Source organism: Myotis myotis, unplaced genomic scaffold (assembly GCF_014108235.1).
Source record: "Myotis myotis isolate mMyoMyo1 unplaced genomic scaffold, mMyoMyo1.p scaffold_m19_p_2, whole genome shotgun sequence".
Taxonomy (NCBI): domain Eukaryota; kingdom Metazoa; phylum Chordata; class Mammalia; order Chiroptera; family Vespertilionidae; genus Myotis; species Myotis myotis.
Window position 1 is genome coordinate 151,444,640 of NW_023416324.1, and position 13,249 is coordinate 151,457,888.

Sequence of the window (13,249 nt, forward strand, 5' to 3'; positions counted from 1 at the left end):
ATATTTATTGAGCTGTAACCCCATTATAAGTCAAGGAGCATCTATATTGCCTTAAGGAACACCACAATATTTTATTCATTTCCATGATGATTTAAATATTGTATATTGATGATTCTGGATCATACTTGAAAACCAAAACCATGAACTTCACAGGTATTTCTGAATAAGCACAATAATTTTTAAAACCTATTAATTCTTTAGAGGCTTGACTAGCTATGAATTAAGGAGTGTTCCTTTCCCTCCTGCTTCATTTAACTTTACCTGTATCTTACCATCCAGTTATGACTTCTAGATAATGGCTATCTCTTATTGAAACTTCTTTTCTCCTCTCTATCATAAATCTAAACCAGGATATACTTCTACCCAGTTTTCCTAACATCCCCAGTGCCGATTAGGCACACTTTATGGTTTAAAGCAATCAGAGATTCAGTGTTATAAAAAGGTGGCACACGTGTATAAACATTAATTCAGTTCAGTCTTAGTTCTGGACTTGTGGCAAAGGCTGGGCCATTCTGATTTCCTGAAGCTCCTCTACAAAGTGTCAGATGCATCTTTTTCCTGTAACCTACTATTCCCTTTGGAGAAAAGAAAGTTTCCATATGCCTTTCTAATTCAAAACAGCTGAACTAGATTTAATTCAGATCTGTCCTCCCTTTCAAATTATCACAAAATGAGTGAATTTTTCAGTTGTCTAGAAAAGAATTACCATTCTAACATTCAACAGAATATTCATGATATTAATATATTGATGTCTCAATTCAAAAACCAAATTCAAGCAAAACCCAATCTACCTATTTGTAATAGGAAGAACCACATCCAAATTAATAAAGTTTAACCCAACACTGTTGGTCAAATTCAATTATTCCTTTTTTGGGGTTTTCTTAAATAGTTTTCTATCCTCAGTTTATGAGCATTATTTTTCTTCTGAAGTTCTTATATTTTACTTTTATTCTTTCTAACCAAACGACAGATGGCACCCTTTTTCATAATAAGGCTTCAGTCTTTATTTAAGCTTATTAAATGTATTATACAAAGATTGCTTCCTGTTATCCATTTTAATTTTGTTTTTCCCTCCCACCTGCTTATGTCTTATCTCCATGGTAAGACGAGGGTCCTTCTGCTGCTTCTTGCCATGGTTTCCACTCATTTCGATATCTTCCAACATCCCAGAATCCACCACATTTTTATGGAGCAGATGGTCTATAAATTTTTGAACAGTGCTACTTTCCTCTTCTTCCTCCAAGTAGCCACATAAATCTGGAAGGAACAAAACAATGACAAAAAAGGAAAATTTAAAAAATTTAATATAATTTCCATATTTATATAAATAATCCTGGTACAATAAAAATACAATATTGTGAGTGTTTAATAAATAGTAACTGATAATGCCAATTGCATGAGTATAGGCCTCAGTAATTAACTACAACTAAGAGGGGAAATAAAACCCTCTACTCATGAATTGCTCTCACCCAAGTCACTAAAGACTCCCCCACTGTCAGATTTAAAATATGTTACTTTAATCTAAACATCCTTGAGGCCTCTACTGCTTTTTAAAAAAATGGCTTAACAATTTACAAAAAATTGTAAATATTTATTTATTTATTTATTTATTTGTTTATTTATTTATTTATTTTTAAGCCAGACTTCCATTTCAAGGGAAACTTTTTAATTTTTTATTTTTAAAATATATTTTTATTTATTTCAGAGAGGAAGTGAGAGGGGGTGAGAAATGGAAACATCAATGATGAGAATCATTGATTGGCTGCCTCCTGCATCCCCCGCTACTGGGGATCGAGCCAGCAACCTGGGCATGTGCCCTTGACTGGACTCTAACCCAGAACCCTTCAGTCTGAAGGCCGATGCTCTATCCACTGCGCTAAACTGGCTAGGGCTAAACCATAAATATTTAAAGTTTACAATATTTTTTGACATACATATACCAGTAAACCATCACTACAGTCAAGATAATGAGCATGTCTGTCAGCCTCCAGAAGGCCCGCATGCTTATTTGTAATGTCTCTTTCCCACTCTTCCCCATGTTCTCTGCCTTATCCCAAGCACCCACAGACCTACTTTCTGTCATTATAGACTAGAGCCCGATGCATGAAATTCGTGCAAGAGTAGGCCTTCCTTCCCCCGGCTGCCAGCACCAGCTTCTCTCTGGCACCCGGGACCCAGGCTTCCCTCTGGCTGCTGGCAGGCACCCAGGTCCCAGGCTTCCCTCCAGCCTCTGGCAGGCACCCAGGACCTGGGCTTCCTTTGCAGCCCTGGCTTTGTCCACAAGGTCGTCTGGAAGGACATCTGGTCTAATTAGCACATTACGCTTTTATTATTATAGATTAGGTTATATTTTCTAGAATTTTGTAACAATTACATCATATGCTATGTACTCTTTTTTTTCTTCTTGGTCAGGCTTCTTTTATTCAGCATAATTATTTTGAGACTCATTCATGTTGTATCAATAGTTTATCATTTTTTACTGCTGAGTAGTATTCCATTGTATGGGTATATCACAATCTATTCACTCATTCACCTGTGGATAAACATTTGGGTTATTTTCAGATTTGGGCTATTACAAACAAAGTTGTTATGAACATTTGTATATAAGTCTTTGTATAAACATATGCTTTCTCTTCTCTTGGGAAGAGAAACTTTTCAAGAAACTGCCAAACTGTTTTTTTCCCAAAGTGGCTATATGATTTTACCTTCTCATGAGCAGTATGGAAGTATTCTAGTTCCTCTACATCCTGACCAATATTTAATTTAAACCATTTTTAAAAGGTGTGTAAGTGGTTACTCATGGTAGTTTTAACTTTCATTTTCCTAATGACTCACAATATTGAACATCTTTCCTGTTGATGCTCTGTTTAGTATACCATGTAGTTCCACACATTATTAAAAATGGGGTCTTAAAGCCTCCAGTTGTCATTACTGAATGATCTATCTCTCTCTTCAATTCTGTCAGTTTTTGCTTCACATATTTTGGGTCACTTTTTATTGATTAAGGTATTACATATGTGTCTTAACCCCCCATTGCCTCCCCACCCTACTCCCGTTCATGCTGGGGAATTTTTGTTAAGTATATATATGTTAATACTTACATTTTCTTGATGGATTGACCCTTTGGTCATTATAAAATGCTCTTCTCTGTCTCTATAGCATTTCTTTTATCTTGGTTTATTTTTTTCTGATATTAGTAAGCTGCTCTTGTTTTCTTTTGGTTACTGTTTGCATAGTATTTCTTTTTCCATCCTTTTACTTTCGACCTATTTATATATTTGAAACTAAATTGTGTCTCTTATAGACAGGATATAGTTATGTCATATTTTTAATTCATTCTGCCAATCTCTATCTTTTTTAAAAAAAAAAATCCTCACCTGAGGATAAATGTCTACTGGTTTTAGACAGAGAGAGATAGACAGAGAGAGAAACACTGATGTGAAAAACATCGATCAAAGAGGGAACACAATATTATTTTCTGTGGCACTAATGGGTAAAAGTTACTGAGGACAAAATTCTAATTCTTCTAACTAAGAGAGAATGCTGTGAAGATCGGAGCCTCACAACAGCTGAATGGGCTCCTCCCAAGTGCAGCCTCTCCACCCTGGGAGGTGTTCAGCAGAGATGACAGCACCCCACCGTAGGTATACTGGAGAAGGATCTCTGTCTGCGGGGTGAAGAGAACAGTTCAGACTAGGTAACCTTGAAGGATTCCTCTAACTGTAAGAACTCATGACTTTGTGATTCCTGAGTTGGGGATTTATAGCGTCCTAACAAGGGGAATGCTGCCAGGTGAGTTCACCAAGGCATGAGTAATGCACGAGGAGCTGCCACTACTGTCACTATGCCTACCATTATGCTCAGGGGAAAAATCTCAGGTTCTTTGGCTACATTTGAAGAATCATCACAAGTTAGCTATTTAACTAGCTCTGTGTACAAGTAATTATTTTCCCTATAAAGATATAAGAAGCATTTTGTAAATATAAAATGATATACGGATGTCTAAATGTAGTCTCTAAAGTAAATAGCCATCCAACAATATATAGGAAGAGGCACTCTTAAACAGCATTATTTACTATTATAATCATCCTATGTAATAAAAACATAATATGCAAATCAACTGAACGGCCGAACAGCGGAACGACCATCCAGATGACCATCTGGGACCACACTATGATACCCACTGGTGCCAGGCCAGCCAAGGCGGGTGCAATGCGATTGGTCGGGGGCCCAGCCATCGCCCCATGATTGCCCCGCAGAGGGAGGCCCAGGCCATTGGCTGGCAGGGCAATTAATCGGGGGCTCCATGGTTGCCCCGCAGAGGGAGGCCCAGGCCACCAACCAGCAGGCTGCAGTGGTGGGCAGGGTCTCCCTCTGCGAGGGAAGCCTGGGTCCTGGGTGCAGGTGGCTGGAGGGAAGCCTGGGTCCTGGGTGCTGCAGGGAAGCTGATGCTGGCAGCCGGGGGAAGGAAGGCCTACTCTTGCATGAATTTCATGCATCGAGCCTCTAGTAAGAATTATAAATAATAGAATATTTTAATTTAAAAAGACATCATGAATTACTAAGAACATAGATAAGTAATTTAAATTGAATCAAGAAAAATTAAAGCCAATTATAAAACTAAACAACACACAGGAAAGTCAAATAACATTTATTATTCAAAACAAATGAAAAGACTTCTTAGACACATTAATTGGATGTTAGAGCTTTGACCGATTAGATCAGTTCTTACCATCAAACCTGTCATATTTCAAATGACCACTGGCTTCTAACACAGGAGGGACACTGGATACAGTGTCTTCAGCTTCCCCATCACTTGCTAGTTCTTGCTTGAGTTTGGTGTCTAACCAGTCATTGACCAGCTCCTGAGCTATCAATAAAACAAGAACATCTTTTAATATTTCAGCTACTTCAGAGACCTTTCTTCATTCAGTTTTCATTCATTCAGTAAATATTAATTGAGCACTGATCATGTGTCACGTGTTATGCTAGAACGAAACAGGAAAAATAAAACCTACCAGACCATGAAGCTTACATTCTAACTGGGGAAGAGAGACTATAAACAAGTAAGTCAGAAAAACAGAGTTGGGGAAAGAGAAAAGGTGTATAAGAAATGGAAGATAGATGTTGATATTTTTAAATTGGGTGGTGAAAGGAGGCCTCACTGAGAAGATATTTGAACAAAGAAGGAAAGCAAGTGAGGAAGTGAGCCACATGGCTATGAAAGGAAATATTATTCTACATAGAGGGAAAGCAAATGCAAAGGCCCTAGGACAGGAGAGTGTCTAGTGTGTTGGAGAAATAGTAAGTAAGCAGTGGCTGGAGAGAAGTGAGTGAAGGAGGTTGGAGGAAACTGTAATGTGGGGATCAAGTTTAGAGCAGTGGTTCTAGATTAGGGTGAAATCGTGCTCCAGTGGACATCTGGCAACGTCTGAAGTCATTTTTGGTTGTCACTACTGGGGGAGGTGACATTGGCATTTAGCAGGTAGGGACTAAGGATGCTGCTAAACATCCTACAATGGACACAGCAGCACCCACAAAAATTATCACAGTGCTGGGTTGAAAACCCCTTCTTTAGAATCTTGACACCATTCTAGGTATTTTGGCTTTTACTCTGAATGCAATGGGAAGCCACAGGAGGGTTGTGAGCAGAGATCACTCGACTATGATGTTAAAATAGCCTATAAGGGGACATACACGGGAGCAGGGCACACCATCTGGGAGACAAATGCAACGATCTAGGAGAAGGGTGATGGTGGCCTAGGAGTGGAGGTATTAAAAATGGCCATTATAAAAAATAATGTTTTGAGGTGAAGTTGACTTGATTGCTGATGGACTGGATGTGAGATGTGAGAGAAAGAAATCTATGGGTTTTTGGCCTAAGCAATTCCAAGGATGGAGATACCACTTACTGAGCCAGGGAAGGCCCAGGGAGCAGCAGGTCTGGGGGAAGATAAGTTCAGTTTTAGACTTCAGTTCAGTTTTGAGTTGGTTATGAGACATCCAAATAGGGATGTCAAATAGGTATTGGCTACACGAATCTGTATTTCAGGGAAGAGGTCTAAGCTGAAGAAATAAATATGGTTGTTAGCATACAATGGTACTTAAAGCTGTAGAAGTGGATGAGGTTGCCAAAGGAGGAAGGACTCACCCTGAGAAACTCCAGTATTTAGAGGCTGAAGAGAGAAGGCAGAACCAGGAAACTAGGAAGGAGCGGTCATTGACACAGGAGAAAGACTATAAAAACTGAATGGGATATCCTGGGAGTCAACTTCATTTGGATTCCTTTCTTAGTGGTAGCCAGAAAATCTTCTTAAATATATAGGTGAGAAAATGTCTACTTTAGCATTACCTTAATCATTATTATCATTATCAAACAGTTTTTATGGGTAGGGCAAGGAGATTTCAAAGAAAAATGTCTACTTCAGCATTACCTTCATCATTATTAGCATTATCACACAGCTCTGAGGAAATGGAGTGTTTCTATATATTGAATGATGCTAAAAGATACTTAATATAGATAGGAATGTATGATATATAAAACAGGAAAAAATGAATCAAGGTAGTAGAAACTAAGTGTAAAAAGTATACCAGCACCCTGGCTGGTATTGCTAAGTGATTAGTATGTCAGCTCATGCACTGAAGGGTTGCAGGTTCAATTCCTGATCAAAGGCACATACTTAGGTTGCAGGTTCTATCCCCGGCCATGGTCAGGTGCGTGTGGGAGGCAACCAATCCATGTGTCTCTCTCATATCAATGTTTCTCTCTCCCTCTCCCTCCCTCCCTTCCACTCTCTCTAAAAATCAATGGAAAAACATATCCTCGTGTGAGGATTAACAACAACAACAAAAAGTATAATAGAAGCAAACATCGGCTTTCAGAGGAAGTCAGGGAAAGGTAGCAGATATTTGTTGAGTAACCTGTGTCTGATAATTCAGATATTTATATGTATAATAACTTACATACAGAATAATTCAGATCTACTAAACACCATTCATTGATAAAGAGGGGTTCACAGTATCCCCCCCCCCCCTTATCCATGGGAGAAATGTTCTAAGACACCCAGTGGATGCCTGAAACAGTGGATGGTACCAAATCCTATGTGTAATGTTTATCCTATACATACATACCTATCATAAAGTTTACTTTATAAATTAGGCACAATACGAGATTAACAATAACTAATAACAGAACAGTTATAACAATGTACTGTGATAAAAGTTATGTGTTCTCTTTCTCTCTCTCTCTCTCTCTCTCTCTCTCTCTCTCTCTCTCTCTCTCAAAATATCTTATTGTTCTACACTTACGTTTTGATTTAAAAGAAACACTTATGGCTTCTTTGGCATATCTGAATTGCCAGCATCACTACTCTTGCACTTTGGGGCCATTATTAAGTAAAATAAAGGTTACTTGAACATAAGCACGGTGATACCGTGATAATCTATCTGATAACCAAGAGACCTACTAAGTGACTAATGGGTGGATAACGAATATGTATATTAGCTTCTGGGCAGTAAAATAAGCAAAAATTAAAGACAAGAGAAAGGAAAGCTTTCTTCCTGAACTCTGAAATTCATTATAGGTTATGCTTTAATAAGTTGTACTCTAAAGAGTTGTTAATTTCACAGCAAAAAATTGAATTATCTTACCTTCTGCATAGATTTCATCATGATCCTCTATTTGCTCAGATGTTTCCAAATCTATCATTTGGCCCCAAAGACTTCTGGATAAATCTGAATTTCCAGCTGAAAATGATTTTGAAACTCCAAATTCTGAGGCTTTCTCCACTCTCTTTAATGTAACAGAAAAAGAAATTCAATAGGATGACGACTTTGTTCAGAGTTAGAAAATTTCTCTCTAGTCCTCAAGAATCTGTTTTTGTTTTTTTAACCAGCTACTAAAATAATTTCATTTTTCCATTTTTGAATGAACTGTGAGGCTTAAACATCCACCTAAAATACTTTCATTCAATAAACATGAAATTATAGTATTTTACCAAGTTTTATTTTTTTATTTTTTAAAAATATATTTTATTGATTTTTTACAGAGAGGAAGGGAGAGAGATAGAGAGTTAGAAACATCGATGAGAGAGAAACATCGATCAGCTGCCTCCGGCACATTTCCTACTGGGGATGTGCCCGCAACCCAGGTACATGCCCTTGACCGGAATCGAACCTGGGACCTTTCAGTCCACAGGCCGACGCTCTATCCACTGAGCCAAACCGGTTTTGGCATATTTCACCAAGTTTTAACAGGTGTTCACAATGTATACATTTGAACAAAATGTTATGTAAACTTTAGGTAACTTTTGTTTGCAGCGGTTCTCAACCTGTGGGTCGCGACCCCTTTGGGGGTCGAATGACCCTTTCAGGGGTGAGACGACCCTTTCACAGGGCTCGCCTAAGACCATTGGAAAACACATATATAATTACATATTGTTTTTGTGATTAATCACTATGCTTTAATTATGTTCAATTTGTAACAACGAAATTGGGGTCACCACAACATGAGGAACTGTATTAAAGGGTTGCGGCATTAGGAAGGTTGAGAACCACTGGTTTAGAGCATTAGTTATGGGCCGCTGACACTTGAATATTTTTAAAATAAAAATATAATATTTTATTAGTTTCCATGCTATTAAGATTTGCATATGAATGTGAGTTAGAGGCAGAGCAGCTATACTTCCTCAAATTACTACTCTGTAAGGAACCTGCCACCGCAGAGGCAAATTATAGATTCAACAAAATTGGGATACATGGTCACTGAATTTTAGTCTTCAGGATATTTTAACTCAACAGTAAGAATCTAGTAAAAAGTTGGCCAAATTCAGGGGTTTGGGGAGGAATTGGCAGAGGTGGACAAACTTTCTTGGCACTTTGGCTTACCTGCACATTATAAATGAACTAACTTTACAATTAAACCCCTGCTTTCCCCCTCCCTACAAACCAGCTTTTCTCCATGCCTGTTGTGTTCCCAGTCTTGTAACTTAGGTAGTGACAACTCCTTTCTTTCAGTTCCTAAAAAAGCTTTTGAATCTCCTCTCCTCTCTCTCTCTCTCTCTCTCTCTCTCTCTCTCTCTCTCTCTCTCTCTCCCCCTCCAGATACAATATATCAGGAAATCTATTTTCAAAATGTATCCAGGATATGACCCCTTCATGTCATCTCTACTGCTATTATCCTGAAAGGCACCACAATTTCCTGACAAGTTTTCTATTATAGTCTCCCACCAGAGAGATCCCTTCAAAATGAAAGGTGTAACATGTTAGAACTCCACTCAAAAACATTAGTTTGAGTACAGTTCATGTTAGAACTCCATGGGTCCCTATTTCATGCAACTCAGAATAAAAGTCTAAGTCCTTATAATGTGTGTTATGGTCCTGCACCGCCAGGCCCTTTGTGAGTTCTCCAACCCCTCCTCTGCTACTTTTCCCATTGCTCCCTCTACTTCAGCCACACTGACCTCCTTGTTCATTCCTCCTCAAATATGCAAGCATGTTCCCAGCTCAGGACCTTTACACTGAGCTTCCCCACTCTGCTGACTGCTCTCCCCCCGATATTCATATGACTGGGCACAAGCACTAGAAGATACTAAGGATTAGAAATAATGTCTATATTTCCTTGTTTTAAAATATTATATCCTTACCATGTATTTTCAAAAGAAACATATAAGAGACAGGAGAGGTCCATCTTAAATTATATTTCAATGAAATAAACATTGTGTCGATTGAACAACTTATTCTTTAAACTAGTTTATTGAATGGTAGCTCTGTTACCAGCTTTATAGTGAACATGAAGGGAAAAACAAAACTAAAATCTTCTGTTCTGAAAGAGTTCACTGTTTCTTGGTTTGTTTCATATAACATGTATGCAATAACTCAAAAACAATTCTAAAGCAATACAGGGTGATTAAACAAAACCGTAAATACCTTCCAAAGTTTATTACTTAGTAGCTATGTTACAGATAAGCATATAGTTTATAAAGGAAGTATCTCAGTTATTTCCATGAACTTAAACATTTTCAATACAGACATACTTTGGAGATATTGTGAATTTGATTCCAAACCACTAGTAATAAAGTGAGTATTGCAATAAAGTCCCACAAATTGTGGGGTTTCCCAGTGCATATAAAAGTTATGTTTAGACCAGCCAGCGTGGCTCTGTGGTTGAGCATCCACCTATGAACCAGAAGGTGACAGTTCAATTGCCTGTCACAGCACTTGCACAGGTTGGGGCCTCAATCCCCAGTAGGGGGTGTGCAGGAAGCATCCAATCAATGATTCTCATCATTGATGTTTCTATCTCTCTCTGCCTCTCCCTTCCTCTCTGAAATAAAAACATATTTTTTAAAATTTGTATTTATACTATACTGTAGTCTATTAAGTATGCAATAGTATTATGTCTAAAAAATACATTATTGCTAAAAAATGCTAACCATCACCTGAGCCTTCATCAAGTCATAATCCTTTTGCTGGTAAAGGGTCTTGCCTCAATGTTGATGAAATCATACTAATTGTGAAGTGCAATAAAGAAGAGCACACGAAAGAGAAGCATGCCTGTATGTGCTCCTGATATGCCATGGCACATTAATTCTATTGTCCATGCTAGACAGACTCTTAGTAGAAAATCACCATCGATAGCAGAAACAGCAGCTACAAGGCACTCCTACATTTCCTCAAGGCTGAGAAGTACAAACATGAGTTTCTTGAATGTGCAAACTTCATGTTCATATGTAATAGTTTTGGGAGTAATATATTTTCAAAAGTACTCACTTCTTTTTTAATCACTCTGTATACAAGCAAATGTGTGTGTGAGTGTCAAAATAATTCCGATGAAGAGTATGAGAAGAGGAAATTAGGTGGTTGAGGTGAGGGGGGAGTTGTTTACTGAGAGGGGCGTCTCAAGCTGAGCTTTAAGGGAAGGATCTGAATTAGCCTCTCAAAGAGGAAGGGTATCCCAGGATGGGGATCAACATGAATCAAAGCAAAGAAAGTCTTATCTGATGGAGGGAAAGGAAATTAGCCTTACAGGGAGTCACACAGAGTATCAGTAAACGGGTTGTTAGAGGTAGACTGATAGAGGGCATTAAATGCCAGTCTTGATTTAGACTTTCATCTGATGGCATGTAGAATCATGAAGGCTCAAGATTGAAGAACTGACACGATGAAAATGTTTGAAAAGCTCAAAGTAGCAGAATGTACTGGAGTAAGAAGATGAGTTAGTCTAACAAATTAGGATGAAGATGAATTGTAAATTGTAGTAGACAGTTGCATTTTGGGTGAGCTATCCCAAGACTTAATAGTTCTACCACATCTGTCTGATTCTAAGTGACTTCAACATCCCCGAGGAAGACCCACACACATTTCCCAGCCTCAAGGTTTGCCTTGATCTCCTGTATTCCAACAGCTTTCCCTTTCATTGGACTTCAGCAACCCAATGACTGGTCATCCTGAACCATGTCATACAGAATTTTCCATTGGTCAAACCAAATGATGATAACCTCCTCTCCAACATCCACCTCCTATCCATGTCTCTCTTTCACTCCCCTACTCCATAACATTGGTGTTGCATCTAACCAAGTCCTCCAGTCACCATATGCCTCCTCTTTCCCTCAACCCAGGAGTCTTTTAAAAGGTTCCCTTCTTTTCCTACTCTGTGTGAATATTCAGCTACTATCCTATATAATAAATTCCTAATACAGTGGGGCCTTGACTTACGAGTTTAATTCATTCTGTGACAGAGCTCGTAACTCAAATTACTCATATGTCAAATCTAAAAGTGAACGAGTGAGACACATGATGCTGGGCTGATGTTGTGGCGTTCACTGTGACATTTGCTGCGCCAACTAGCGGTAGGGTATCTGAAGCTGGCCCGTAACCCGAGTTTTAGCTCGCAACTCAAAGCAAAAAATCGGCCGAGAGACGGCTCGTATCTCGAAAAACTCATTAGTCGGGACACTCGTAAGTCAAGTCCCCACTGTATGTAAATCTACCAAATGGCAGAACAACCGGTGACCATGACACACACTGACCACCAGGGGGCAGAGATGCTCAATGCAGGAGCTGCCCCCTGTTGGTCAGTGCACTCCCACAGGGGGAGTGCCACTCAGTCAGAAGCCAGGCTCATGGCTGGTGAGTGCATTGGTGGTGGTGGGAGTCTCTCCTGCCTCCGCAGCAGCATGAGGACCCCTTGGGGGATGTCTGCCTGCTGGCTTAGGCCCACGGAGAGAGGGCACAGGCTGGGTTGATGGAGCCCCCACCCCCAGTGCACAGATGTCATGCACCGGGCCTCTAGTCTATATATATATATATATATATATATATATATATGCACACACACACACATATATATATATATATATATGTATATATATATATATATATCTCCTATCTAATAAAAGACAAAAAGGGTAATTAACCATACCTCCGCTACGCTTCCCATTGGCTAATCAGGGCGATATGCAAATTAACTGCCAACCAAGATGGCGGCCGGCAGCCACGCAGCTGAAGCGAGCAGGAGGCTTGCTTGCTCCAGTGATGGAGGAAGCCAAGGTTCCCCGCCTGCCGCGGCCCGGCTCTGAGCTCCAAAAGCAACAGAGTTTCAATTATAGAAGCTAAACAAACCCCAGATACCTGTTTTCAGCCAGCTGTGGCCTCAGAGCTGGAGCCGGCTCTCAGCTCCAGTGACAGCAACAATGTTTCAATTATAGAAGGTAAATAAATCCCAGAATAAAAAAAAGAAAAAAAGGAGAGGCTGGGAGCCTCAGTTGCTGGCCAACCTGAAAACGGCCCTCAGCTCCTCACCCAGACTGGCCAGGCACCCCAGTGGGGACCCCCACCCTGAAGGGGGTGTGGCCAGCCTGAAAACACCCATCAGCCCCTCACCCAGGCTGGCCAGGCACCCCAAACAGGACCTCCACCCTGATCCGGGACACCCTTCAAGGCAAACCAGCCGGCCCCCACCCGTGAACCAGGCCTCTATCCTATATAGTAAAAGGGTAATATGCAAACTGACCCTAACAGCAGAATGACTGGGAATGACTGGTCACTATGACACACACTGACCACCAGGGGGCAGACGCTCAATGCAGGAGCTGCCCTCTGGTGGTCAGTGCATTCCCACATGGGGGAGCTCTGCTCAGCCACAAGCCAGGCTGATGGCTTCCAGTACAGTGGTGGTGGTGGGAGCCTCTCCTGCCTCCTCAGCAGCGCTAAGGATGTCCGACTACAGTTTAGGCCTGCTCCCCGCTGG

General features: G+C 40.0%; 1 protein-coding gene across 1 annotated transcript in view; it reads right to left on the minus strand.

Annotated features, from left to right (window-relative positions):
* CCDC191 (coiled-coil domain containing 191) overlaps positions 1-13,249 on the minus strand; it is an 86,103-nt gene that overhangs the window by 67,452 nt on the left and 5,402 nt on the right. The window contains exons 3-5 of the mRNA XM_036352363.1: positions 7,651-7,792; positions 4,733-4,870; positions 1,079-1,257 (exon numbers count right to left, since the gene is read on the minus strand). Of these exons, the coding sequence (XP_036208256.1) occupies positions 1,079-1,257; positions 4,733-4,870; positions 7,651-7,792 (459 nt within the window). The remainder of the gene's footprint in view (positions 1-1,078; positions 1,258-4,732; positions 4,871-7,650; positions 7,793-13,249) is intronic.